Raw genomic sequence first — 27,994 nt, 5'->3', positions numbered from 1 at the left:
CTTTCCTGGTTCAGCTTGTGGTATAAATTTTCTCAAATATAACTTCTTTTATTTTCAGGAACTTATTTTGGTGCACCAAATAACTTACTTAAACGCCTTAAGTAAACTTGGAGTTTTCGGTAAGCGAGCGATCTACTACCCCTGAAGCATCAACCTACAGGAACAGATCAGTGTCTACGAGCTCTGGGCAGGCAGTGGCCGGGATAGGCGGAGCCGGCCTCAGCCCTGCCCCGCCCCTCCCGTCAGCCGGATCCGCCCCAGGTTTCCGTGAATCCCAGGCGGCCGGGAGGTTCCGCGGTGTGTGCCTGCCTGGTCTCTACCTTGGAGCGACTTCTACACCTTAGACGGAGAAGTGAGTGCGGACTTCTTTCTGTTTCGGGCCCGGAGTGGCGGGCCACCCGCAACCCACCGATCCCCTGGGGCAGGAGAAGAGTCCGGGTCGGGAGAATCGGGCCCGCAGGCTCCGCGCGACTCGGCCCGCCCTGACCTCGCGCTGTAAGTGCATCCTGGGCTACGCGCGGCCAGGGATAGGCCGGGGCGCGCGGGGCCTCTGGATCCGCTGGACCCGAGATCGGCGGCCTGCCGAGACCCAGGGTTGCCCCGCGCCTCCCGGTGTAGCCAGAGTTCCGGGCTCAGCTCCGGGCCGCGAGGCGCCTCTTGGACCTGGTGCTAGTGCACCTGGGCGGGCGGTGCTCGGGATCCTCCAGGCGGGGAGTCAGGCCTGCGGCCCAGGGAAGGGGGACACGCCCAGAAATTGCCGCAGCTCCTAGCCCGGAGAGGTAACTGGGTCACGCGTCCCTCTCTGCCTTAGCGAATACCCAGAGGAATGGGGTGGGCCTCAGAGTAGGCGATGGTTCCAGGGGAAGCTGCTAGGTAGGTGGGGTGGGCAAAGGTGATTCTTGATTTTGGTGTAAAGCAGGAGGTTGCGAGGTGGCGTATCCTAACGGCTCCAGTTCAGGCTCCAGCTACGAATTTCTTCTGTTTGGGGCTCACCGCAACCAGGGACGTGGAGGAAGTGCGGTTACATTAGTTTTGCAGTGCCGGAACCTCTGGGAGACCGAGCAAGCCTACCACTGACGTTGTGCTTGATGATGATCCACAATTTTTGCTTATCCTTGGTGTTATCTTTTCGTGGCTGCCTCTGTAACTGATAATCAAACAGAAGGAAGGGTGGCATTGAACGCAGTGAGTATTGATTACAGTATCCCACAAGCACTGCCCGACAACTTTTATATATGTTAGCTCATTTAGTGCTCACAGCCGCCAACTTAAGTGGTATTGCTATTCCATTTCACACTCGAGGAAACTCAGATTGAATAATTTACCAAACTGCACAAATGGTAAGTGGTAGCATTAGAGTTGAAATTCACATCTGTATGATTTCTGAGCACAGGCTTTATGGCTTAATGTAAAGAACATTATTACTCTTTGGGATAAGATGGATACCTAGGTATGAGATCTATACGTTGAGATTTGTTAGCTGTATGACCTTGGGCAGGTTACTTAATCTTTTAGGGCCTGTTTCTGCATTTGTAAAATGGAGATAAAATACCTTCTATGTCATAGGGTTGTTATAAAGATTAAAAAAGATCATTTTTGGACTACACTTAGCAAAGTGTCAGGCACATAGTGGTAAGCTATATATAGCTACATATATCCTGCTGTTGTCATTAATTGAGGACAGCAAACTCCAGCTCTTAGTGCTGCCAGCTAGAGCCAAACACAATTTGTGTGGGCCTAGAGCATAGGTAGAGGGAGGCAGAAAAGGATAAGAAAAGAATGGAGAACTAAGAACAGATGACATGTATGATGGCAATTATAGGCACATCAATAGATTAATCTATGGTACCCAGGGCCACTCTTTTGCCTTTGTGAGAATTTTTAATAAGGCAGTTCCTTTTAGCTGATGAATTGGAGAAATGCATCCCACTCTGGGCTGAAAACATTCTGAGAGGTAGGTGTCTGGGACTGGACCATGCTGAGGCTCTCTGCCTCTGAGGGGGAGCTGCATTTCAGCACTGCACAGCATTCAGCACAGTGCCTGGCATAACCCCACAGTCAAGTGTGCAGTTCTCTTTCAGGATTTCTTCTCTCAGATTGACCCCCTAAGAAAGGAGAAGGACAGGAGATTTCAGGACGGGGGAAACAAAATGGTTTTTTGCCTTTTAAGGGTTGCTTAATGACTGAACACCTCTCCTAATTTTACCTATAGCTGTGAACACTTTATAGACAATGGTCTTCATTTCCACATAAATTTAAGGCAACCTAAGTATTACGTATTTTTATATACTCTTTACAGTGGTATCACTCTTGCCCTGAATATTTCCTTTGTAGCCTGGGTTCAGATACCCAATTCATACTGTACCCTAACTCCTGTCAATTTTTGGTATAGCTTTAGACATAGTGTTCCTTGCCCTCTTTCTTTCTTGGTGATTGCTGTGCTTTCTTCTTACTATTAGAGTTTTCTTTTCTCTTTCTTTTTCAAAACTTTCTTTAGCCAGTGATGTATTATGTTAGAAAGTATGCCTGTCAGCAAAACCAAGAGAGTTAGTGTAGGATGTGAAATATGATTAAATAACATTTGACCTTCAAGGATTTGTGACTAGCCACCACTGCTCATCAAAAGCATGATCTTTTAGGTGGATCTTTTAGCAGGGATAAATACTACTTTCATTGGTGGCACTCAACAAGTTTGAAGAGTCCAAACTTGGCCATTCCTTTAATGTACCCATTATTACCTACAGGCCAGCTTCCTTCCCACCAATATTTTCCCTTTCTGTTCTTACTTACCTTATAAGGATTGCTAATCGGGTTAAAGTCCAAACAATTAGGTAGAATACTTGGTAAAAGATTTATTAAAAGACTGGCTAGAAGGAGGTTTAAATTAGCACCTAAAAGTAAAGTATCATAGATTTTATTTGACTACATTATTTAAGTTTCTAATATGATGATCGAAGGCAGACATTATGTATATGTTTTATTTATTTATTTATTTATTCAATTGAAGTATTACAATATGATGAAGTGCTACTAAATTGAAGTACTACAATACTATGTTAGTTCTAGGTGCAACAGTGATTTGATATTTTTATACTTTACAGAATGATCACCACTCTACTTTTTGATAAGATTATGATAACTACATTTAAGCCAGTTATGCTGGTTTAAATATATTTGAGGAAGCTGTGGGGGCAGGGTATTGGGATTCTTTTGGAGAGACTGTTTATTCTTTTAATATATAACAGCTTATGAGTATGCAATCATAATTTTTAAAAAGACATTAAAATAGTCAATGTAATAGTCAAATTTACCAATATAAATTAGATGGATAGCATACTAACACTGTTTCTCCATGAAAAATGTGACATACTGCCTATTAATCTTGGCAAATAATTTTGAAATATCCTCTTACCAAGTGGATGTATTACGTCTGGTTCCTGTGAAAATTACCAAAGCAGCAGTGTGGTTGCAATATGCATTCTCATCAGGCTACTTGAATACTCTGAGCATTTAGTTTACCATGCCTCTAGACCCTAAGGTGATAGTGGACGTTAAAATAGATATCTGCAACTGTAAGGAGAGATTTATCTGCTCCCTCTCCCCCCTTTCTTGGTATTTGGCTTACTTTATAAAAATACACAACTTAAATACATATGACACTCTCTATATTAGACAAACAACTGTTAGATTTAATATTTTCAGTTATTTCAACTGAAAGCAAATATGTAAATTACATCTTAAGAGCAAAGGGTTTCTTTAGAGATTCTGCGTTCCTGGTCCACAGGAAGAGCACCCCTTGAGCGATCCATGCAGGAAGCTCACCCAAACCTCCAACTTTCCAACAGGTCATTTCACTATTAGGGCCTTTATCGCATGGCTTCATAATGCACTGCTTGTTAGACACAATCTAACTTATCCACACCCCAAGTTTAAGCTTTTGTCTTCCCTAGAAACACTTAATGGAAAAACCAATGTACAATCTGCTTAGGGGTCAGAATTTTTTAAAAAGAAGGGAAAATTTTAAAAAGTATTTTTCAATGGTATTGTCAAAATAAGTCGATAAAATACTAAAATGACACTCCACCTTCAATACTTCTTGCTCCCCTTCTGTGCTTTGTTTTTCTCTTTAGCCCTTACCATCACCTATCATACTATATATCTCCCTACAGTGTAACCACATGAGGGCAGGGATATTTGTCTGTTTTGTTCATTGTTGACTCCTAATCCCTTAGAACAGTGTCTGACACACAGGCATTCTGTAAGTATTTGTTGAATGAGTGTTGAGTGAATGAATAGTACTATTAAACTGTTCATGATTAGGAAATATAAAGCGATTTGCCAGAAAGTTAAAAACAGCTGGAATGTGTATGCTAAGCAACCATAAAATGAATATTCTTGAAATCAGGAAGTGTATAAACATCTCAACAGTTCTTTCTCAACATACAAACTTTTAAACCCTGAGGACAAACCAAGCTTTTAAACTCTGTAATTGTTGCAGTTTTAAGTGGAAAGAATTTTCATGTCATTGTTCACCATGAACTAGAGAGGAGCATGTAGTATTAAAATGTGAAATGCCTGTCTTGCCCAATTAGATAGTACATGTGCCCAGCTGAGAAGAGGAGGGAGCCAAGTTTTAGAAAGCATTCTTTCAGAGTTGGGCATAGTTGGATAATAAGGGTAGGTGAGACGTTCTGATTTCTGGTCCAACATCTGGGAGATTGCAGAAGGTGGGAAGTTCTTAAAATGCCCTGAGGGGAATGAGAACCCCAAGGGAATTCAATCTCAGCAGGTTGCTGTGCCTTAATATAATGTCTAACTGCCTGCTGCACAGCTGGCCAGCAGATTTACTGAGTCTTTATTGTAACTTAACAAAATTTTCAATTGAGCATCCTGGAATTTTCTCCTAGGGGATGCAGCTCTGATTTTTATCAAGGCAATTTTTGGTAAAAGATGATTCACTTAAGTAGGTGAGGTATGTACTGTGTAGCTAACTCTGCCAAGATGCATGTTTCGTAAGGTGAGGCAATGCTGAGATGTCACTTTTTTTGCACAGGCTCCGGATGCGCAGGCTCAGCGGCCACGGCCCCAGCCGCTCCGCGGCATGTGGGATCCCCCCGGACCGGGGCACGAACCCGTGTCCCCTGCACCGGCAGTCCGACTCTCAACCACTGCGCCACCAGGGAAGCCCACTGCTTCTAACTTTTATTAACACATCACTCAGTGCACCTATGATGAACTGTTCATTTGATACGCTTGAAAATATAATCAGTTACATTTCTAAAATGTATATACAGCAGCCAAGGGATTAGTAAAGCAGTATAACCTGAAACACATGTTAAGTAAATTCTGTAGCCTGCTATGAATCATAGAACAGGTGAGATTTCATAGAGAAATCAAGGAAGGGGCCTTAGTTGATTGCTTACTTTGTAGCAATGAGGACAGGGTAGAACTGCACTTACTCCTTGTGTTCAAGGAAAGAAAAGAGTGATCAAGTGTCAACACTTTCATATTAACTCCTGCTGTCTCCAATTCTGCATGTTCAGGTATCAGCAATAGATCTATTTAGATTTTGTTCAGTATAACTGAAGAATCTGGAAATTCATTTAAAAAACACACGGTGGCCAAAAGCTGATTCCCTTTGCTACCATGATATGAACTGAGAGTTTAATAATGTGAAATTCCATGGATGGTAGTAAAATTTACTTCCTTACTATGCTGCCTGTACCTAATAGACTGGGCCCTCTGTTTTGTTTGTTGATATGCATTATTTTTTCCAGTCATGTTGGGTTGGGGGATTGAATAACAATTTCAAGCAAAGGTACCTCCTTCAGTGGGAGAGTAACTGAATAAATATTTTTTTCAGATACAACTTTTTCAATAGTGGGAGATAGAGGCTGAGTTTGGAAAACTTTATCCTTTTCCTTTTATTTCTCTCCTTGGTTATTATAAACTTTCTCTTCCCCCCTTTTAAAAAGTTTTTTTTCCTACTCCTTAACTACCAGTTCCTAAACAAGTGTCATGTTCACTGTAATTAAATTAAGGTCATAGAACACTAACTGGAAGCAGCCTTACAGGTTAAAGTGATTGACTCACTCTTAGATTTAACGATTGAAAAACCCTGAGGCCTAGAGAAGCTGCAGCATTTACCCACCTATGGTGTGACTGACACAGAACTGTAGTCCAGTTTTTCTGACTCCTGAGCCAGTGACCTCTTGTGGTCCCTTTTGCACATTGAAAAGAAAGCATGCCCCTTTCTCTGTTTTTTGTGCTTCTGTATTTGACCTAATTCCCTATGCCCATCTCTAGTATCCCATGGTTGGGATTAAGTAACAATGTGGGCATCACTGTCTTCTGAATACTGGTCAAACCTAGTGTAATTTTCTTTATTGTAAGTTTTTCGATACCAGAGTCTTGGATATTAAGTGTGGTGTATTCCTGAGAATTAGTTTTGCTCCCTTAAGATGGTCTAGCAGTGTGCTCAGAGAACACTGAGATCCAGTGACCCACATGTAGATCTGTGTGTGTGGAGACTGTCTAGCACAGAGCAAATACTTTCTTAGCCTTAAGTAATTTACAATCTAATGGGCTCTCTTGAAGAGGAACTGCTATGATGTAAATATAAACCATTCAGCTCTTATTCTGGTTACGCTTGTTTAAGAAAGATAGTGATATGGGCTTCCCCGGTGGTGCAGTGGTTGAGAGTTCACCTCCTGATGCAGGGGACACGGGTTCATGCCCCAGTCCGGGAGGATCCCACATGCCGCGGAGCGGCTGGGCCCGTGAGCCATGGCCGCTGAGCCTGCGCGTCAAGGCCACAACAGTGAGAGGCCCGCATACTGCATAAAAAAAAAAAAAAAAAAGATAGTGATAGTTATGGTATAAATATTAATCTTGTAATTTTTAAGATCCTATTCATTAAGTTGTATCAGGCTGAATATAACATTTGATATAATAAGTAAAAAGTCATAAGGAAATTAATTAGAAAATATTGCTGTTATACTAAGTAATGAATAATTAGATGCTTTAGTGCCCTCAGGGCATTCTGGCATGAGGGGAAAAAAACCTGGGTTCTTGCCCCGGCCTTGCCGCTTATTAGCTTGTTTATGTTGGGTAACTAATTTAACCTTTTCGGAGAAATTCATTTTTTTAATAGACACTATGCATTGTTTTGAAAATTAACAATGTGCTGAAAATTATGAACATGTTTTGGGGCAATCCAGATATTTTCATGCTTAGTATTATAGTTATAGCTATGATGTATTGACCTCTTACCATATAGTAGTACTCCTTAGCCTGGCCAATTCTCTAGGGTTTTTTGGTAAAGCACAGAATATAATATATTATTTGGAAGCACTTTGAAAATTGCAACAAGCAAACCCCAAAATTATCCAGATGTATGGAAGTAACTATCTTTCCTTTTCCTCTTTCCTCTCTTTCTCTGTTCCCACACTCTCTACCTTTAAGTTTAAGGGGAAAGAAAATCCAGTAGCAAGTGACAATATGAATGCAAATTCATTTGTAATGGAATATACTTTTAATCCTTGGTTTCTGAGGATTAAAAACCTCTGAGGGGCTTCCCTGGTGGCGCACTGGTTGAGAGTCTGCCTGCCGATGCAGGGGACGCGGGTTCGTGCCCCGGTCCAGGAAGATCCCACATGCCGTGGAGCGGCTGGGCCCGTAAGCCATGGCCGCTGAACCTGCGCGTCCGGAGCCTGTGCTCCGCAACGGGAGAGGCCACAACAGTGAGAGGCCCGCGTACCGCAAAAACAAAACAGAACAAAACAAAACCTCTGAGGCCTTTTGTTGCTCTCTGTCTGCACCATACAGTTTTATACTTCTTTGTATACAGAGATAGCTAGGTATTTATTTCACCTTTTTTTTTTTTTTTTTTTTTTGCATCCCTCCACCCTCTGTATTTACAACGCATAGAAGATATTCAGTGTTGAGTGATTGGATCACCTGGTACACTTATAATGCGCACTAAGGTCTTCTATTGTTGTATCATGCCCCTCACCCCCATCCTTAGCATAGTAATGGGTGTACAGTAACCTCTTAATATATACACCTGTTGGTTTGACTTGGGACTTACAAGTAGTGTAGCAGCTCTTGGATTTACTGACATATTACCCTTTTCCCACTTTTTTTAGGAGGGGGATACCTATTACTGTTGTGAGCCACACAATTTGAGAAACACTGTAGGCATGTACTGCTAATGTTGCTGGGCCTCATTCCAGCTGCCCCAGGGGGACCCCAGCTCGCTTTCAGTGGAGGTCATGCAGGACACACTATGGATAGCAATTAGTGAGTCATGGTATTAGAACCAGAAGAAACCTTTGAGCACATTTTAATATTGCCAAACTTCTCATTTTGTAGCTAAAGACTGATGTTTACTAAAGGCATTGGTGGATGGGCACCGACTTTTCCCTCCCAACTGTTTTAGGGCAAATAATGAGTCATTGTCACTGGTCACTGGTCCCCATGCAGCAACTATGAAGGAGCTCAGATAAATAAACTCTACTGAGAGAATTTAGGACAATTACACTTATGTATAGTCAAGGCTGACTACTTTGGCAAATTCATTTTGTGTAAATCCCAGAGGTTCTTTTATTATTATTTCAAGAAGATTTTTATGAACAAGGATGAAAAAAGTGCTTTGAGTCTTACTATTTAATAATAGGCCATCAATGCTGAGACAGTCAATTAAAATATTTGACTACAATAAAATAATAATTGCTACAATTCGTAGTGTGTCGTATATGCTGAGCATGCTACAAACCTGTCATTATCAGAGGTAGCTGCTTAGGTAGGCTGGGGCAGATGTAGACAGAGCCATAAATTCTAGGTGTAGCTGATTGGACTAGGGTACACCCTGGGCAGCCAGTAACGATTTTTTTTGTTTTTTGTTTTGTTTTGTTTTGTTTTTGCGGTATGTGGGCCTCTCACTGTTGTGGCCTCTCCTGTTGCGGAGCACAGGCTCCGGACACGCAGACTCAGCGGCCATGGCTCAGGGGCCCAGCTGCTCCGCGGCATGTGGGATCTTCCCGGACCGGGGCACAAACCCGTGTCCCCTGCATCGGCAGGCAGACTCTCAACCACTGCGCCACCAGGGAAGCCCTGATTTTTTTTTTTAATTAAAAGTGATAAAATCATAATGTGAATTGAAAGAAAATGGCAGTGGGAATACCAGTTGGGAGACTATTATAGTAGGCAGGTGAGAGCTACAGAAGACATGACATAGTTGTGACTGTGGGTATAGGGAAGGTTCTGCACCTCCACATTGGAGAGATTTGGGGTTATAGTAGGCAGAATCTCCTTTACTGAAGAGATCTAAGGAGTGAGTCTAAGGGAAGATGGGAAAAGAGGATGCAGACAGGACTTGAGGATTTTCAGCTAGGGCATAGGAATAACCATATGCCTTAAATTTCACACATGAGATCCTACTTCAGATATTAGGTCTTAATTTTTAATTTCTTTGAATTATCTGTGTTATGTTGATTCAGGAAAGTTAGGGTGACTGGGAGAATGGTTCATACGCTTTCTAGGGGTTAACTGCATTTAGAAACCGAACAATTCTCCAGTAAGTAATCTATACAGTAGAGAAGCTGTTGTCTAATCCTAGAGGCTATTTCTGTCTTTTCTCTCCATCATCCTGCTCTTTGAGGAGTGAAATACATAGAATTGCTCTTTAGTTGCACATGCATTCCTCTGCCTGGCCACTCATCCCAGCCAAATCTCCTATTTTCCATACTAAAGGGTATAAAACATTTGTTTTGTTTTCTTCCATCATAAAAGAATACCTATTGCTCTTTTAAAAACTGGATATTTTAATATAATAAAAATTATCCTGTGCTGGGTAATTACTTAGAAAGGAAATGAAAAGAAAATCTTCATAAATGTGGCTATTAAGAACATTTCAGACCCAAGTGTTTATGTAATTTCTTCCATTTGCCATTCAGCCATAATGGGTTTCTAGATAAAAACGATGCTGCCCTAAGAGTCATTTTCAGGGAGGGATTGCTGCTAATAGAGGAAATTTGTGTCCCAGCTACAATGCAGTAATGTAACTGTCAGCAATTTACTAAATAATCAGGTGTGCCTGGCACGTTATTTTTGTAGCTCTTGTATGAGCATGTTTAAGGAAAAAAAATAATGCTCTTCTGATGTGTTGTGTCTCTTTGCTATGAGACTGACATTACACATAGGTATTATCTTCATTCTCTGTTCCCCATCCTTGGAAATTTGAGGGCTTTCTGGCTGCTAGTAGAGAATTCTTTACAAGTTGTTTTGTGGGAGCCTTAGAGGTCCTTGCTCATTCTAAGTCCCTCCGCAAGATACTGCATTATCCATGCAGCTTATGAGACTCTAAACTACCTTATGCAAAAGAAAAAAAATTACACAATTAACATTTATTCCATAGATTCTGTGTTAAATATGAAAAGCAAGATGCCTGGCACATGTCAGATTCGCGAATTCACTTGCAGTGTCTTTATTTTTACTGATGAGGAAATCTAGGTTCTGAAAGTAACCTATACGAGGTCACACAGCTAGCGCCAGATGCAGGATTCGACCCAGGTGTGTATTGCTCCAAATTTGATATTGTTCTGTACTGTAGTAATCTGTTACTATTAATGCAGCAGTAACTCAAACAAGGGACTTGGTGCGGGTTGGAATAATTGGGAAACATGGAATGGAATAATAAAAAATATGAAACATGGGATAGATAGGAGAGGATCAGACCCTGGAGGCAGGTAGTCTTAAAATAAAAAAAAAAATAATAATAATGATAAAACAACTTTTACCATGTTCTAGTCACTGTTTAAATATATTAATTCATTTAGTCCTTACAATAACCCTATGAACAGTTATTATTTTCATTTTGTAGATGAGGAAACGGAGAGGTTAAGCTCTTGCCTAAGGTCACACGTTAAGCCAGTGGTGGGATCCAAATGAGAACTCAGCAGTCTGATTCCAGAGCCTATGAAATGAGGCAATGAAGAGGAAGGGGCCAATCAAGGGAGGATGCTTCAGGGCTGAAAACAGTAGATGTAAAATAGAGTAAAAGTAATTGTGCATAGGGACAGGGATGAAAGATATAGGTTTGGGAGTACCTTATGCCAAGTGGATGGCTGAAGCCTTGAGAGGGGTCAGGTCAAAGAAGTAAAGGTAGCCAAAGGTCAGGAGGTGACAGAGCCTAAAGGGATGCTCACAGTTTCTTGGATGGGAGGGGAAGAGGTACTAGTCACAGGCACAGAAGAGGAGAATTAGGCATGCACAATCTAAAGGACGAAGAGATTGAGGATGAGGCCCCTGTGTCAATATGCCAGAGACTTCATGGATGTGCATAGCTTCAAAGTCCCTGGACCATTGTCTCTGTGCTTTTGAGTTTTGAGGTATCTCCCCTTTCCTACTAGTTTCTTCTTGCCTCTTATTATGTTTTTAGCACTTTTTCTTTTTTCATAAATCAAAGTGAGAAAGAATGGTGATTGTATTCACACTATTATTGCAAATACCTCTAGTATTGTATATATTTCAGAAAATAAATAACTAATCTTCTGAATTAAATTGGTGGAAGACATGCTAATTTTGGTAAATTCTGTATTTTGCGTATTACTGGATGAAGAGACTTTCTTTATATGTTGGAGTGTTCTAAATTCCAAGATAAAATTAGAAGAGGTTTGACACAAGTGACATTTTATTTTGAATTTTATTTATTTTTTTATACAGCAGGTTCTTATTAGTTATCCATTTTATACATATCAGTGTATACATGTCAATCCCAATCTCCCAATTCATCACACCACCACCACCACCACCACCCGCCGCTTTCCCCACTTGGTGTCCATATGTTTGTTCTCTACATCTGTGTCTCAATTTCTGCTCTGCAAACCGGTTCATCTGTACCATTTTTCTAGGTTCCATGTATATGCGTTAGTATACGATATTTGTTTTTCTCTTTCTGACTTCACTCTGTGTGACAGTCTCTAGATTCATCCACGTCTCTATAAATGACCCAATTTTGTTCCTTTTTATGGCTGAGTAATATTCCATTGTATATATGTACCACATCTTCTTTATCCATTTGTCTGTTGAATTTATTTTATTTACTTTTATTTTATTTATTTTATTTTAAAATAAACCATTTCATCCTGTTATCCCCAGTTTGAGAACTTGCAGTAGTGCCTTATTACACACCTACTGAGTCCTTCACCCTGGCTCTCAGGACACTCTAAACTTGCCCCGCTTTCTGTCTTGCTTGGCTTTCCCTGACACAGATGCTCGCTTCTCTTGTCTTGTTCTTTCCTGTCCCTGTGCTGTTTCCCTCTTCACCTGTTTAAATGAGATTTCAAAGCCTGGGCAGTGTCAGTCTCACCTGCACTCTTAGTACTGTTAATTCTCCTCTGTCTGCTTTATTGATTTCTCCTTGACCTTAGTATCTTTCGTACAGGTTGTCAGTACTGTGTATTTTACCACTTAATAATTTTGGTGCATGTAAAGTGGCTAAAAAAAAAAAAATCTGACTTCATAGTAAAAGGCCATAGTAGTTTTAGTCTTACTACAACATCCCTACGTAGGGAATTTAGGAAGCAAATTGGGAATTTGTGAAGTTTGTTGCTTATTAGGGAATAATTCTCTTCTCAGGTGAAGGGACATACATATATCATGGCTTTTAAAAGGAATTTTTAGCTACTAAGACTACAAAACCTACCTTATTAGTCTGTTTAATTTAGGAATCTTAAATGCTAGTATTGCATTTTTTGACACACATTGAGGATTGCTGCTGTTTTTAGAGTCTAACAGAGTATTTAGTTTCTATAAGATATGAGTTGTTTTTTGACACTGCCAAAGAGCTCTTCTAATAGTGATCCTTATTATTTCAGAACTGATCACACATTTTGTACAGCACAGAAATCCTGTTTGAATCTAACAAGATGATGAGTAGATTCGTTCCTGTAGTCCCAGAATGTCAGCTAAATCTCAGAGTGGAAGACAAGGGCACTAACTGCTTACTCCACATTCTAAGGATGTTGCCAGCAGCTCTAGGGGAGGAGGTACCTTTCTGCCTCCAGAACCTGCAACCTCCACTTTGCTTTAGACAGGTGGCTAAGTGGACTTCCAGCTGGGGCATGTAATGTCTGCTTCCTCTTCTTGGTGACACCTGCAGGCCCTTTCTTTCCCTGGGTTCAGGAAGGAAAGTAGCTCACCCTCAACACTGCATCATCTCTCAGGGCCAGCCCCCAGCTAATCCTCCATCTCCCCAGTCCTCTTCATATAATGATTGGAGGTTGGGGCAAGGAGGGCTGGGTGAAAGTTAGGCTAACTCTGGTCTTTCTTAGCAAGTCTTGACGAAAGATGAGCCATGCCTATTTGCTGGATGCTCTCTGTAGAATGGTGGGTTTGTCAACCTTGTCTGCACATGGAAATCATCCAAGGAGCCGATGCCCAGGTTGCACACTAAACCAATTAGATTACATCTCTTTGTGTGGGACACCAGCATCAGTGGCTTTGAAAGCTCCCCAGGTGTTTCCAAAAGCAGCAAAGCTTGAGAACCACTGCTGTAAAATGTGCGGGGATGGGGTGAGGAGAGGAGGGGTGTTTGGGGTCTTTTATTCCCCAGGCTTGGGTCTTAGCCAAAATTTCCTTGAAAATGGCAAATATCTTACTCAGTATCTTGTCAGATAAACAAAGATAAAATTAAGGTTGAGGTTTAATCTGTTTTGTTTTGTAGCAGAAGGCTATGTTTAAAAGAAGGATCAAGATTATACTTGGACTTTTTCTGAATGGTAAAATTTGTAGTGATGAAAAGATTAATATGTCTTTTTTGCCATCTTCAAAGCTTCATTTTATTGTCACACAGTAAATGAGTTTTATCCCAGCAAGAGAATCTGACTGAAACAATATCACTGGCATGGGCTAATAAGACATCTGAATTGCCTGGAAGCACATATAACAAAGTCTTATTCTAGCAAGTTCCCTCTGTTATCCTATTCTGACAGTTTGTCTTAAGAATTCAGATACTTCATTAGGAATGCATGTGCCTCTTTTTTTTTTTTGGCCATGCCGCGCAGCTTGCAGGATCTTAGTTCCCTGACCAGGGACTGAACCCAGGCCCTGGCAGTGAAAGTGCCGAGTCCTAACCACTGGACTGCCAGGGAATTCCCAAGGAATGCATGTGCTTCTTAAAGGCACCATTTCACCAGCTTTCTCATTTCTTTGTTTTTCTTACAGCTCAAGAGATGGCTGCCCAGTGTGTCACAAAGGTGGAACTGAATATTTCCTGTGACAATCTTTTGGATAAAGATGTAGGGTCAAAGTCAGACCCTTTGTGTGTGTTATTTTTGAATACGAGTGGTCAACAGTGGTATGAGGTAATGTTAAATACTTGTAGGTGAAAAGCAATCTGTATTGCTCTTGTGATAATATGAAGAGTTTATTAAAAATGTTAAAAATAATAAAACCATCTCATCTGTTATTGCAGTTTTTTGGGCAAGTTTGTCCTTGATTGTGAAATTTTTCATACACATATAAACACTTCCTTTAGCTACCATGCCTGTATTTAGTTACATGTAGTATGTAAAGATATTAAACACATGCACTTTTGATCTGAAGAAACTTTTTTATTTTGGGGGAGGGAATATAGGTTGACCGCACAGAAAGGATTAAGAATTGCTTGAATCCCAAATTTTCCAAGACATTTATTATTGATTACTACTTTGAAGTGGTTCAGAAATTGAAATTTGGGATTTATGACATTGACAACAAAACTATCGAGCTGAGTGATGATGACTTCCTAGGAGAATGTGAATGTACCCTTGGACAAGTGAGTATATATGGTATAAATGTTTTGTCTAAATTTGAACCAAAGAATTGGGTGTTTCTGATAAGTGCTCATCAGTTTAATTGGTAAAGTTGAAAAACGCTGTAATTACTTTAAAGATTGAGTTCATATATTAGTATGTTTTGCTTGAACATTATAGAATTTATCTTATTTTTCATGAGGGTAGGGACCATGTATGTATGGGTGTTTCATTCAACATTTCAATAAATAGTACCATTGCTCTAACTGCTTGTCTGCTGTTTGCAGTTTTCAGTACAGTATTGTTCTTTTGTTTAAGTCATAAATGCTGTCAAAGTAACAGCAGCTTCTCCGATGTTCTAACTAGCATGACTGGTGCCCCTTGAGCCCACCCTCCCCACCTCCCCCCCCATCCCGGCCCCAGCACCATCGCTTTACCTGGCTTGCTCCTCCTCTAACCTTAGGTATGGACCTTACTCCCCCTAGCAAGCCTTCTCTGACGCCCTAGAGTAGTTTGGATCACCTCCATGTGCTCGCTTGGTCCTCTCTACCACTTCTACCTTAACACTGACCATATTTTACTGTAGTTGCTTAATTGTTTGTCTTTCTAGGATATTACAGGTTGGGTCAGAGCAGGGGTGTGTCTGTGGGCTCACCATTGTGCTTCTAGCTCAGTTTGACTTGTAAGGAGAGATCATGACCATTTATGATAGAATAGGGAAGGCTTCAGGAGGGAGGAGTCATTTTTTTTCAGTGGGTGACATCTATTTCTAAGATTTGTCTTTTATGAGTTTATTTTTTAGTGTTGAATTTTTTGGAGATCATGTTATTTCCTATGTCTCAAGGACAACATGGAGCTGATCAATTTTCTCAAACTTTGATAAATAGTATCAAAGAGAAAATTAAAGAAGTATTGATTGGGAAAAAATCACAGTATATCTAAAATTATAATAAATTTGAGAAATGGATCTATTTGAGAGTACCTAGGTCTACTATATTATTTTAATCAAAATGATATCTTGTGGGGATTATATACTGAAGTTATGTTTCAGCTGAAAAATTGAATCCCATTTATTGAGCATTCTAAGACCCACCTTTTACCTACAGGGGTTTCATTTCAGCTCAGTGATTTGTATATGATGAGAATCTGGCCCTCTTTTTTCATTACAAGGAAGGATTTAACTTTGAAGTAGTTGATAAAGAAACTAGTGGGTGGGGAGATTTTATCTATCCGGATTGGCTCCTTGGAAATCTTTTGCAGTGGGTGTAGATGTGTTTTATAATCTCTAAGTCTTTAAGGAATGGACTTAATGTTTCTGTTTCTAATGACTTTAAGTGAACTTTATACTCAACCCTTTTTGAAACCATTCAGTCTAAACATTCACATGTTGAAGTGAAATAGCTCTTTCTATCACTTTCCAATTTTAACAGATTGTTTCCAGTAAGAAACTAACTCGACCACTGGTGCTTAAAAATGGCAGACCTGCAGGGAAAGGAAGAATTACGGTAACGATAAGATATTTGTCTTTTTTCCTCCGAAGATTTAGCATAATAGGACGTGCTAAAACTGTATATATCAGACAAATATTCCACAGCCATGCTTTATCATTTGATCCTGAATGTTGCCTTGCCTTAAAGTGATCACAACTGGAAACTGTGTTGTGCCAAAAAGAAAGAAAAATGCAGTGTGGGAATCCCTTCTTTGAGTTTTTTAAGCTGCCTATAGAGTCAGGCACATCTTGGTAATGCTTGCCTCTTCCCGATGGAAGCGTAAATTCCCAAGTGAGAAAGAAATTACTTAATAATCTGAATGGATCAATTTGGCTCTCAACAAAGCAAACATGGCAGAGACTTTCCGTAATGGTTTTGATTCCAGAATGATCTCGTATTATGACATGGCCATTGAACCTCTTAACTCTTAACCATGTTTCTTTTGTGCTTGCACTTTGCTGTCCAAATTTTCCATTGCTGATTACTGGACCTGGGCAAATGAATATATGCATTATCTTGTTTCAGATTTCAAATTACATAATGCCATGCTTTTACATATTTTATCTTCTAGAGTTTCTGTCCAGGTAATCACTGCCTGAAGAGATAGTTGTTTTACTTTAGCTCTGCCTGAGAAGGCTGGCTCTCTGAGAAAACCGTGTTTGAAGATTATTATGATTATCAAACACATTTCTCTGAGCAGCTGTTTTGCCCTAGTTTAGATTCCTGAGGCATAAGAATGTTCAGTCTTTTGAGGGTGTTGACTTCTGTGTGTGGGACAGAGATCATTATCAGTAGTTAGCTTTATTGCTTTTGGGGTCATGATAGCCTGGAATTTATTTTTAAGTAGAATAAGTCTTTCAGTTACCTTGGATGAAAATATTGATCCGATATTTGAATTTATAGTGTGTGATTTACTCATGCTTCTCAATGTTTGGAGAGCTCTCACTAGTGTTGTGCAATCATCCAGGGCTTTGATTTTTCACTGGAAGAGGGAAGATCCAGTTTGGGCAACAGCATTAAATAGGAAGTTGCATAATGCAGACTAGGCATATTTTGGGAAAATATTTATTTCACATGCATAAAAGAAATAGTGATAAATCTTTCTTAATGGTACCATTTTGTTATTAAACCTTTTAGAATTCACATATTAGTATAGACTTTATATACCATTAGATAACAGAATAATTCAGTACTTTCTGAGTATGTCAAAATCCCCAAAACATGTTCTTTCACTTACCTTGTCTACTCATAGATTTCAGCTGAAGAAATAAAGGATAACAGAGTTGTCTTGTTTGAAATGGAAGCAAGAAAACTTGATAATAAGGTAGGTAGGTGATGCAGATTTCAACAAGGGTATCATGTTTTGCCTCACATTGATTCCTTTTTGAGAAAATAATAATGGAATTAATATTATGAACTCTGTCATCTAAGCATCACTTTGAGTGTTAGTTACTTCCGAATTCTGCTTTCCGTTTGTGTGTGTGTTTAAGCAGAAGCCATTTCTCTTTACCTCTTTCCTCTAGATGTAATCAAAGTGTTTGTATAGCTTAAAAGAAGAATTAATACAATCATTAATGTTACTGTAAGAGGCGTTTGAGAGTGTATTTGGATTACTTAAGGAAAAAAGTGAAAATTCCATGCTTTATTAATTAGATTTTCCTCTTTGCGTTCAAAAGTCAATTTTTCTTGAAGAATGAGTACCAGTACATAAGAACACAGCAGTTTAGTTTATAGCATGGTTTGGAATAATTCTTTGAGTGATTTTTGTATGTAATCCTGTAATCCAATCATTAGTCTTCATCATTTTCATATACCTTACAATTCAGTGTGCAAATATCTTAGACTAGTAGCCAGTATCTTTTTTTTTTGGACAAGTTTAAACATATACAAAAATAGAAAAGTATTTTTTAAAAATCCCATGTTCCCACCACCTATCTTTAACAGTTTTAACTCATGACCAGTTTTGTCTCATCCCTACCCCTATCTACTTTCTCTCCTCCCAGATGTCACATCATTTCATCCATATATGTTTTGGTGTATCTCTAAGGACTTTTAAAATAATATAATTGGTTAATATGTCTCTTAAATTTTTTTAATCTATAAATTCTCCTCTTCCTTTTACTTCTTTCCTTCCTCCCTCTCTTCCTCTCTTATTCCCTTTCTGTCTCCCCCTCCCTCCTATCCATCCATGGAATTTATTCAATAAACCGACTCCTTTGTCCTATAGAAGTTTCCACACACTGTATAAGCTAATTAAATCCCTGTGGTGTCATGTAACATGTTCATCTCTCCACCTTTATTTCCTGATTTCTGTAAGCTGGAATTGAATCTAGAGGTATGATCTGGTGGTATCTTGAATTGGTATGAGTTTCATAGGTGGTGGCATTAATTCCATCAAGAGGCACACATTGTCAAGTTCTGTCTTTTGGGGTATTAGTGACCATTGATGACAACTACCTAGATATATTATTTTATTAAGGGTCTTTAAATAGTGATATTCTTATGCTATCATCGCTTCTTCATTTACTTGTGAGAATACTTCTACAGAGAGAAATATTCTTCTTCACATTAGGTATTTATTTATTCTGAGATACAGTTTGTCCAGAAAAGGCAAGTTGAAATGTTTGATTTTTTTAATCATATTCACCATTTTTCAAAATAATAAATTCCTCTATATGTGACCAATGAGGACTTTAAAAAATTTTTTTTAGTATTGCTGTGAACTATATTGATTAATTCTTATTGATGCCTAAAGTATCCCAACTTTAGCCTATGGGAGGGAACCTATTTAAGTTTGTTCATGAGACCATTTGGCATGACCCCAGAGGTCTCTGGGTAGCTTCATGCTCTGTGGCATGACAAATGTTCCAGGCTTATTTTATCTGATTTCTGCTCCAGATTGACAGATCAAAGGGAGCCTTTCTACAATGAGTCCACAATGTGGTACTAGAAGTGCTTAACATTTATTGATTGTTGTCACTCATTGTTTCTAGGATTTTTCAGTGGACAGATATAGGAAAGCCTTTTCTTTTTTAAGGGAAACTAAATCATAAATTTGTACAACGATTTCCAATTTAGATGTAGAATTACAAGGCTGTATTTCTTTAATTCTGTAGGTAGCACCTCTTTTCACTTATGTCAAAAATGTTGATTCCCAAAGATACTAACATAATTGCTTATCTGTTTTGTCCTATATAATATCTAATAGTTTAAGAATATAAATATTCATGTTACAATTAAAATATTTTTACTGAAAACAGTTTGAGCTTTCTTTGAAGTTCTTTTTGTCTTTAGGCTTATATATTCCACTTGAGTTCTACAGTTCAACTCTTGTGTTTCAAATAATTCTTCTCTGAATGGTTATGCTGTAACATTAACACATAATCGAATCTTGCTTTTGATATTTAGGGATTGCTTTACAATTTTTTTTTATTTAATTTTGTTTTACAATCATGTATAAGATGGTTCCAAAGCCAAATCTAGGCATCAGTAGGCATTAGGCATCAATAAGAATTAATCAAAACAAGGTATGTTCAAGAAATTTAACTTCTTTCCCTGTCTGCTCTATATTTTTTTCTCTTTCCTGGCTGTATGTAATACTTTTTTAAAATTTATATTTTATGGTTTAATCCTTCATTTTCCAAAAAAACTAAGTTTTTTTTGTGTGTGTCTATACATGTGCATATGTATATGTATGTCTGTGTGTATATGTCTGTGTGTGTATATAAACATACAAATAGACATACATGTGTATATCTATATACATAGATATGTGTGTGCATGTGTGTATGTATGTATTTGTATTTATATTCCCCAGCCTCAGCCCATGAGTAAGTGTAGCGTAATATATTATGCATACGTTCCTCTACCTTGCTTTTTTGACTTAACTTATCCCAGAGTCAGGGACTTTTAATTCTTATTTTAGTTCTACTACTGTCATATTAATGAACTTTCAAACAAGGTCTGTTTTCTGACCTTCAATATGGTAATAATGATATTCTGCCTTTCTCAAAAGATTATTTCTAAGATAAGTGAGACAGGGCATGTTAATGTGTTTTTGGAAAGTTAACTCCTCTATGTATAATGCTGTTCTTAGTTTTATAAAATGGGGCATAGAGAGGCTTATTACATTACCTAAGGTTCTTCTTAAAGATAAGATTAAATTTTAAAAGTTCTACTTAGTCTTTGTGTTTACATTTTTGACTGTGCTGAATGTGTTACTTTCTTAACATTAGACCGTGCTGAGGAAGGAAGTAATATTATCTTCTTAATTTAATACTGAGGTAAATTCAGGACTGAAAAACATCTTCAGTTTAGCGACATATCTGTGTATATTACTGTGAGATTAACAGGTGTCCTTTCTATTTCACAAATAATAAGTAATATATGCTAAGGAGTATAGAAATTTCAAAATGAAGATAAAATAAAAATGAGAAAATAAAATCATCCACAATCTTACTATCTGAGTTTTACCTCTGGGAACGATTTGTACATTCTTCCAGAATTTTATCTCCCTGTGTAAGAGTGTGTGTGTGTGTGTGTGTGTGTGTGTGTGTGTGTGTGTAAGATGGCGATAGGGTATTTTTGAACACTCATTGTACTTGAGCATTATACAGGAGTGCTGTGATGTGGTGAATTACAGAGGAAATAGGGGATGTACTTTGTGCCCTTGAAGTACTTCTGTTGTGCATTCCACATATCTACTTGTGTTTGCTCCTTTGTGTGTGTAAAGAAATGTGTGGGATTGCTGAAGGAGTATTGGACATAGAAGGGTAAGATATGAACTCAAAGCTCAGATCCATCAATTAATTAGTTGTATGATCTTGGCAAAGTCATTTAACTCCTCTGAATCCATTTTCTCGTTCTGTCTCTCATGGAGTTAGTATGACTAATGTATGGGATCATTTATATAAAACTACTCAGTGCTATGTGAATGAATGAACACTGTTAATAATGAAAACAAGCTAAAAACATATTGTATTGATAACGGGTCCTATTGATCACTGTATTTTAAAGCCATCATGTAAGGGTGTGATACACAGGATTATGAGCATTTATCACAAGTGCCTTAAAAGTTCTCCTGGTAGACTTGAGCAGGCTCATATGTTTGTGAGGAAGGTGTTGGGATTTGTATTTACTGCTGTATTGTACTGTATATATCTTTACTATAGAGTTAAACTTCAGGTACTGCTAACATGTAACATGTATAAAGTGTGGTTTCTCATGGTTTAGGAGGAGCATAATTGCTTTTTTATTTTAATGTAGGATCTATTTGGAAAGTCAGATCCATACCTGGAATTCCACAAGCAGATGTCTGATGGAAACTGGCTAATGGTTCATCGAACAGAGGTGAATATCTGAATTTGAAAAGTAGGGTTGAGGTTTCCTTTGGAATTGTAGTAATCTGAATTTTTAAAAATTATGATTGGCGCAGTGGTTGAGAGTCCGCCTGCCGATGCAGGGGACACGGGTTCGTGCCCCGGTCCGGGAAGATCCCACATGCCACGGAGCGGCTGGGCCCGTGAGCCATGGCCGCTGAGCCTGCGCGTCCGGAGCCTGTGCTCCACAACGGGAGAGGCCACAACAGTGAGAGGCCCGCGTACCGCAAAAAAAAAAAGAAAAAAAAATTATGTATTTATAAAAATATTAATCTGAGTTCAGACATATATAATTGCCAGAGACACAAAGTCAGCATGCTCATTTTTTTTCTTTTAATGAGGAGGTGCTACTATGCTTAATTTTTAAAACCCTATAAAGAACACTAAAATGTGTACCAGTGTATCCCTCACCTAGATTGATCAAATGGTCATAACTGCATACATGTGTGTTCTTTCTCTCTCTCACACACATATCCATGCCCTTTTGCAAAACTATCCTAATGTAGGCTGCAGACATCATGGCTTTTCACCTTTAAATGCTACAGTAGGTATTTCTCAAGAACAAGGGCATTTCTCTACACCTCCATAACTGAGAGCATTAACATTGATTTAGTAACATCATCTAATATACAATTCATCTTCAGATCTCCCCAATTTTCCCACGTTTTATATATGTTTTGTTTTGTTTTGTTTAATACAGGATCCAATCGAGGTTCACGTTTTGCATTTGGCTATTATGTTCCCAATATAGTCCTCTTCTCCCTACCTCCCTTATACCTTCAGGCTATGAATCTCTTGAGTAATCAAGATCAGTATGTCTAACATACTGGATTCTTTTGTTTCCTCACAATTAGGTCCAGATCAAACATTTCCATCTAGAACACAGTATGTGTATCTTCCATCATCAGGGTGTGTCAGGATGCCCAATACTGATGATTCCAGTCTGGGCTACTAGGTCTAGCTGGTGACCACCAGATTATGCCATGATAAAGTCTCACCTTTTTCCCTTTGTAATTAATAAATGATTGCAGTGTGATTCTTTGAGACTGCATGAATAACCTCCATTTCGCCCAGTGGTCTTAGCATCCATTGATGATCCATACCTGAATCACTTATATTGGAGGTTGCAGATACTCTTATTTCTCTCACTTTTATTTTTAGAATCATTATAGACCCATGGATTGTTATAGTATATTCACTGTGTTTATAATTCATTACTGTCATGAATTTTGCTGCTCATATTAATCCAAATTTGACCAGGAAGAGCTCCTTCAAATGATTCTTGGGTTCTTTTAACATGACTCCATTAGTCTTTAAGCAGTTTCTTATTTTATGTGAAATTATGTTCTTAATTCAACATGTACCTAACCTGTCCCAAGTCTGGAATGAGCTATTTCTCTTATGGAACCCTATTCCTTTAAGAGGGTAGTAGTATTTGGACAGTAGGGTATATGAGTGCTCATTCTACTGGGATGTCATTGCTTTTAGACCTTTTCAATGGACACAACTGAGAAATATGTATATTTGTGTATATATGTTTATTATATATACATATTTTAAAAATTTTAAATTATGAATTTAGACTATTTTTCCACTTCACAACCAACATAGCAAGGTTCTTTCTGAGCCTTTCTTATTCCATATTTGAATTTTATGTCCTGCTGTGAAAACTCTGGTTTCCAACAAAACCAATAATCTTCTGTAATTTTTAAGTGCACCTTATAAAGAGTGGATATATTTCCCAGTTTTTTTCTTTCTCACAGTGTATCACAATTAGACACTCTATCACATTTTTCATATAACAGGTGTATAATATTATCCTAGCTAGGTTTTCATTGACAAAGTTGGGTGGGTGAAGAGGTGAAGGATGAATGATGAGAGTGGTGGGAATCTAGGAAAGGCAAGAACAAAGCATTAATGAATGGAATATTTTTCTAACTTGTCTTTAAATCTTTTTTTTTATAGGTTATTAAAAACAACTTGAATCCTGTTTGGAGACCTTTTAAAATCTCTCTTAACTCCCTGTGCTATGGAGATATGGATAAAACTATTAAGGTAATTTGAAATTATACATATATTATATATACACACACACTCACTGCTTTTATAAATTATTTCATTAGATAGTATTTAAAGAAAGAAATGTTTGAATTTTATTTACATTATGAATAATAAAATAGAAATGTTTCTGGTAAGTAGTCAGTTTGAAGGAGCAGACATTTTGAGTGATTTGTTGACCTAATCCTTAATCAAACATTGTGATTTTTATTTTTTAAAATAAAATATTTAATTTAAGTCTTCCTTTTAATAAGATTCCTCTGCTCTGTGAATAGGAACCTTTAACTACACTCTTTGCCTTTGGTGTGTTCTTTGCAGATAAAAACAGATGTTACTTTAACTGAGAACCCAGAGCTTCCTCCTGCCCTTAGCACAGAGCAGAATAGTGGTGACATTTTCTGTCACTGATATTTTCAGAGTAAGGTAAAATTTATTAAAACATTTGGATGGCTTTAGTTTTAGAGTTTTTAGAGGAAAGCAGAGCGGGAACAGGGAGCAGAAGCAGATAGCTAAGAATTTCTTTTAATGGTTTCACTTATAGCCGTTTATCAAAATAGATACATTATTTTTAAGACACTTTTATACTAGAGTCACTTCGTTACGTAAGATTCCAGGTAGAACCCCTTTCTTATGTTCAGAAGTCAGCAAACTGAGGTGAGTTGTTTGTTTATTTGTTTTGTTTATTTATTTATTTATTTTTTGATAATTAGTATGGTGAAAGCAGGAAAGGTGATGGCCTGGAACAAGCAAAGGACTTAAAGAGTCAAACCGTAGTCCAAGACTTGACTTAGGTCCTTAACCAGCTAAGGGCTCTTGGGCAGGTTATCTAGCTTCTTTACTTATATAGTAGAGAAAATAATGTCTACATAACAAAATAACATAAGGATTAAATTAATAAAACTGAAAAGTTTTATAAACTCCTAAACACAGTAGAGGTGCTGTTATTATTGAAAACTACTTCATTTCTTAGATCCATAAATTTTGTCCTCAGTTTGCAGAGAACTTTAAAAATCAATGAGTGTGATTTGTGTGATATTTCAAATAGCAGTGAATGTCTAGGTACAAAGTAAATAATAGAAAAGTAGCTTTACAAATTACTTTTTACTGTTATTAAATCTAGAACTTTTGCTTTTCACATTAAAGATAGTAAGTTGAAGCTTCATTAGATCTGAGAAGCAAGAAAGGCTGGGGAAAAAAGATGCCTAAACTGTATTTGACTGATTGTAATAATATGTTAACAATGAAACAATGTTTTTTTAAACTTTTTTTTTTATGCACAGTGGCATGCTTACAGGGCTATTTTGTTATAGTAAGTAAATTGATTTTCTGAGCTTTCTCTGATGAATGTCTTCCAATTCTTAAAAGTTTCTCCATTTGTTTTGACTATATACAACTTGGTTTGCCACACCATCACTGTCTTTATTTCTTTAGTTCTGTATTTCTTTGCAATATCAGAAATCATACATCAGTGATTCTCTTGGTATTTGGAAATTGGTTAGAGGTGTAGTAAAGAGTTATAGAGCAGAGGGTAGAGTCAGAATCATCAGTTTCTTTGCTGCAGTATGAACGTGCCAGTGTTATCACTCTAGCATGTATTATTATTTTCATAAAATCGTACAAATAAGAAAAATAATCATGCATGCCTAAACGGGGAATGCCTTAGTGAATGTAGTATTGTGTGATGTGTGCATTCTTTTACATGTATACATATGCACATATGTGTATATGCATACATTTCAGTTTCACAAACATTGCTGATGGTGTTGTTTAAAACAGCCAATATTACTAGTTTTTAAATTCTTGAGAAGAGAAATTAAATGACACAAATCATTACATCATTTACCTCAAGCTGTATCTGAACATATGCCAGCATTATAAATGTCACATTTTCCTTTAGCATCAAACATTTGCCTTTAATGAGGCAACAGTGAACTTTTATTATATATTTATTGTAGTGAGTTATTGGGAATTACATTTTAAAAACGTTTTTACACTCCCTGAAGTTTCGGACAGTCTAAACATGAATAGTTTTAGCTCCTGCATAAGCTTTGTTTAAATAAAATCTTGGCCTTATCAGAGCTTGATCTTGTTGTCTTAGGTACAAATTGGAGTTTCCTGAGTGCAAGTCTAAAATGTAACATTCTGTTTTCCATAATAAAAAAAAAAACTCTTAAAAATGAAATTATTAAAATATTAAGATTGTTTTGACTTTATCTTAATTTTAGTTCCTCTAGAAAAAATTATTAAGGTCATTAATTTTCTTTTCTGTCAGATAAAGGGCTTTTGGTTTAAAAATTGAGTATTGGATATGTAGGGCAAGAGTTAGCAGGTCAGAATTGATCAGTGACTGAAGTGCTGGGAACAAATAAAAACCCTTACTGTTGCTCAAAATTGCAATTCTAGACCTTGTTTGTTTTATTTATTGATTGTTTGATTTTTAGTCTTCCTGAATAATAATGAAAATATAAGGGGTGAAAGACTTCCTGTTATGATAAGCACTCAATTCACCTCTTAGAGAACTGAGAAGAAAATAAATCACTTTGCTAGGTGAATATATATAAATCCTGAGCATTTTAGCTTGGTGATTAATATAACTTTGTAAAGGATTATAGCAGGATGGAAGATTGGCATAGGGTAAGATGCAAATTGCTTCTCAGGTACAGGCTTTTATTTTAAATCATAGGCTATAGAAGGATTCAAAAGTTTCCTTGGAACAGATTTACATTGTTGGTTACCACACAAGATATGTCATCTTCTAAGACTATTTAATTCTTCTCCTACCTGACAAGCCTCAGTAGATATTGTGTGCAATGCATGTAATAAATGTTTGCAGAAAGAAATGTTTGAAATTACAAAGCACTATAAAAACATCGGGGCTTCCCTGGTGGCGCAGTGGTTGAGAGTCTGCCTGCCGATGCAGGGGACACGGGTTTGTGTCCCGGTCCGGGAAGATCCCACATGCCGCGGAGTGGCTGGGCCCGTGAGCCATGGCCGCTGAGCCTGCGCGTCCGGAGCCTGTGCTCCGCAACGGGAGAGGCTGCAATGGGAGAGGCCACAGCAGTGAGAGGCCCGCGTACCGCAAAAAAAAAAAAAAAATCGGTTATTTATGATCACAGTGAACACCTCTGTTTGCTAAGAATTCACATCACCTTATTTTCTCATTGAAATGAATATTCAGGTATTCTTGTGAATATTTACTCTTTGGCTACATCTGTCAACCTGGTGCAAAACTATATGGAAATCAAATACCCTCAGCTCTCTTCTGTCTGCTTCAAGAAAGAGCGAGCCTTTAATGAGAGCCATAGCCAAGATTCCTGTCTTACGTGGAAATAAAATAATTATGACCCAGTATAGATACTTCCTCAGTGTATAAAAAACTGTTTTCCTGGAATTTTCCTTTTCATTGTGAGGGTTGTGATCCTCAGAATGATGCAAATCTGACTTCATCATATCTAACTCCTAATAGAAGCCTAACCTCACCAAATTGCAACTAATGAAATATGTTTTCCGTAGTTACTAATCATCTAGAATTTAATTATACAATTTTTAGCTGCCTAGGATACTGACTTCCTTTCTTCCTCCAGATAGATAGTGGCTTTAGCCATTGTAAAATGATAACAAGGTAAAGAGCAGATGAGAAAGAAGGTCTAATTCCATTTTGATTTTATCAGCACTTGTAAAGGGCATGTACAGGAACTGGAAACTGCTTAATGTGGAATTTGAACAGTATTTGTGTTTTTCATCTGCCTGTGATGTGTCCTAGAACCCCATTCCAAGGATAGCGAGTGTTTGAAAGTGTTTCAGTATTGTTCCTCTAGGAAGTTAGTTCCTACTTCTCCAAGTAGGACTGTATGTTAAACATTTTCACTAATTTTAATTAAAAGTACACTTCTTGGTAAGTCCCATTTGTTGCAGCCAATACTTTTTAACAAAATTATATTGATTTTTATATATTTTTATTATACTTACTTCCAGGTAGAGTGTTATGATCATGACAATGATGGGTCCCATGATCTCATTGGAACATTTCAAACCACCATGACAAAACTGAAAGAAGCCTCCAGAAATTCACCTGTAAGTTGCATCCTTGTTATTTGCATATACCTTATAGTTTGGCCCTGTATTTATTCATTTTTTCTCTTGGCATAGAAAATAGTTTTCCATGCGTTTACTCTATATTATGTAATGCTCTGAAGTCTGTGGATTTTATTTGTTTAGTAGTTGGATGATCCAAAATTCTTACTTGGGATGAGTTTTCATTTATGTTTTGAGG

The 27,994-nt window shown here is 37.9% G+C and overlaps 1 protein-coding gene across 5 annotated transcripts in view; it reads left to right on the top strand.

Annotated features, from left to right (window-relative positions):
- Positions 1–27,994, top strand: part of CPNE3 (copine 3) — a 49,280-nt gene that overhangs the window by 5,351 nt on the left and 15,935 nt on the right. The window contains exons 2-10 of one of the 5 annotated variants that reach the window (XM_029222790.1): positions 59–352; positions 920–1,185; positions 14,227–14,366; positions 14,639–14,818; positions 16,226–16,300; positions 17,538–17,609; positions 21,551–21,634; positions 23,629–23,718; positions 27,697–27,795. In XM_029222790.1, coding sequence (XP_029078623.1) covers positions 14,235–14,366; positions 14,639–14,818; positions 16,226–16,300; positions 17,538–17,609; positions 21,551–21,634; positions 23,629–23,718; positions 27,697–27,795 — 732 coding nt within the window. In that variant the 5' untranslated portion in view covers positions 59–352; positions 920–1,185; positions 14,227–14,234. Of the gene's footprint in view, positions 1–58; positions 353–848; positions 1,186–12,065; positions 14,367–14,638; positions 14,819–16,225; positions 16,301–17,537; positions 17,610–21,550; positions 21,635–23,628; positions 23,719–27,696; positions 27,796–27,994 lie in introns of those variants that run through there. The other 4 variants (XM_029222791.1, XM_029222789.1, XM_029222792.1 and 1 more) reach the window with 4 other exon arrangements.

Source organism: Monodon monoceros, unplaced genomic scaffold (assembly GCF_005190385.1).
Source record: "Monodon monoceros isolate NGI ecotype Baffin Bay Population unplaced genomic scaffold, NGI_Narwhal_1 Super_Scaffold_14, whole genome shotgun sequence".
Classification (NCBI taxonomy): domain Eukaryota; kingdom Metazoa; phylum Chordata; class Mammalia; order Artiodactyla; family Monodontidae; genus Monodon; species Monodon monoceros.
This window is presented reverse-complemented; position numbering and strand designations above follow the sequence as displayed.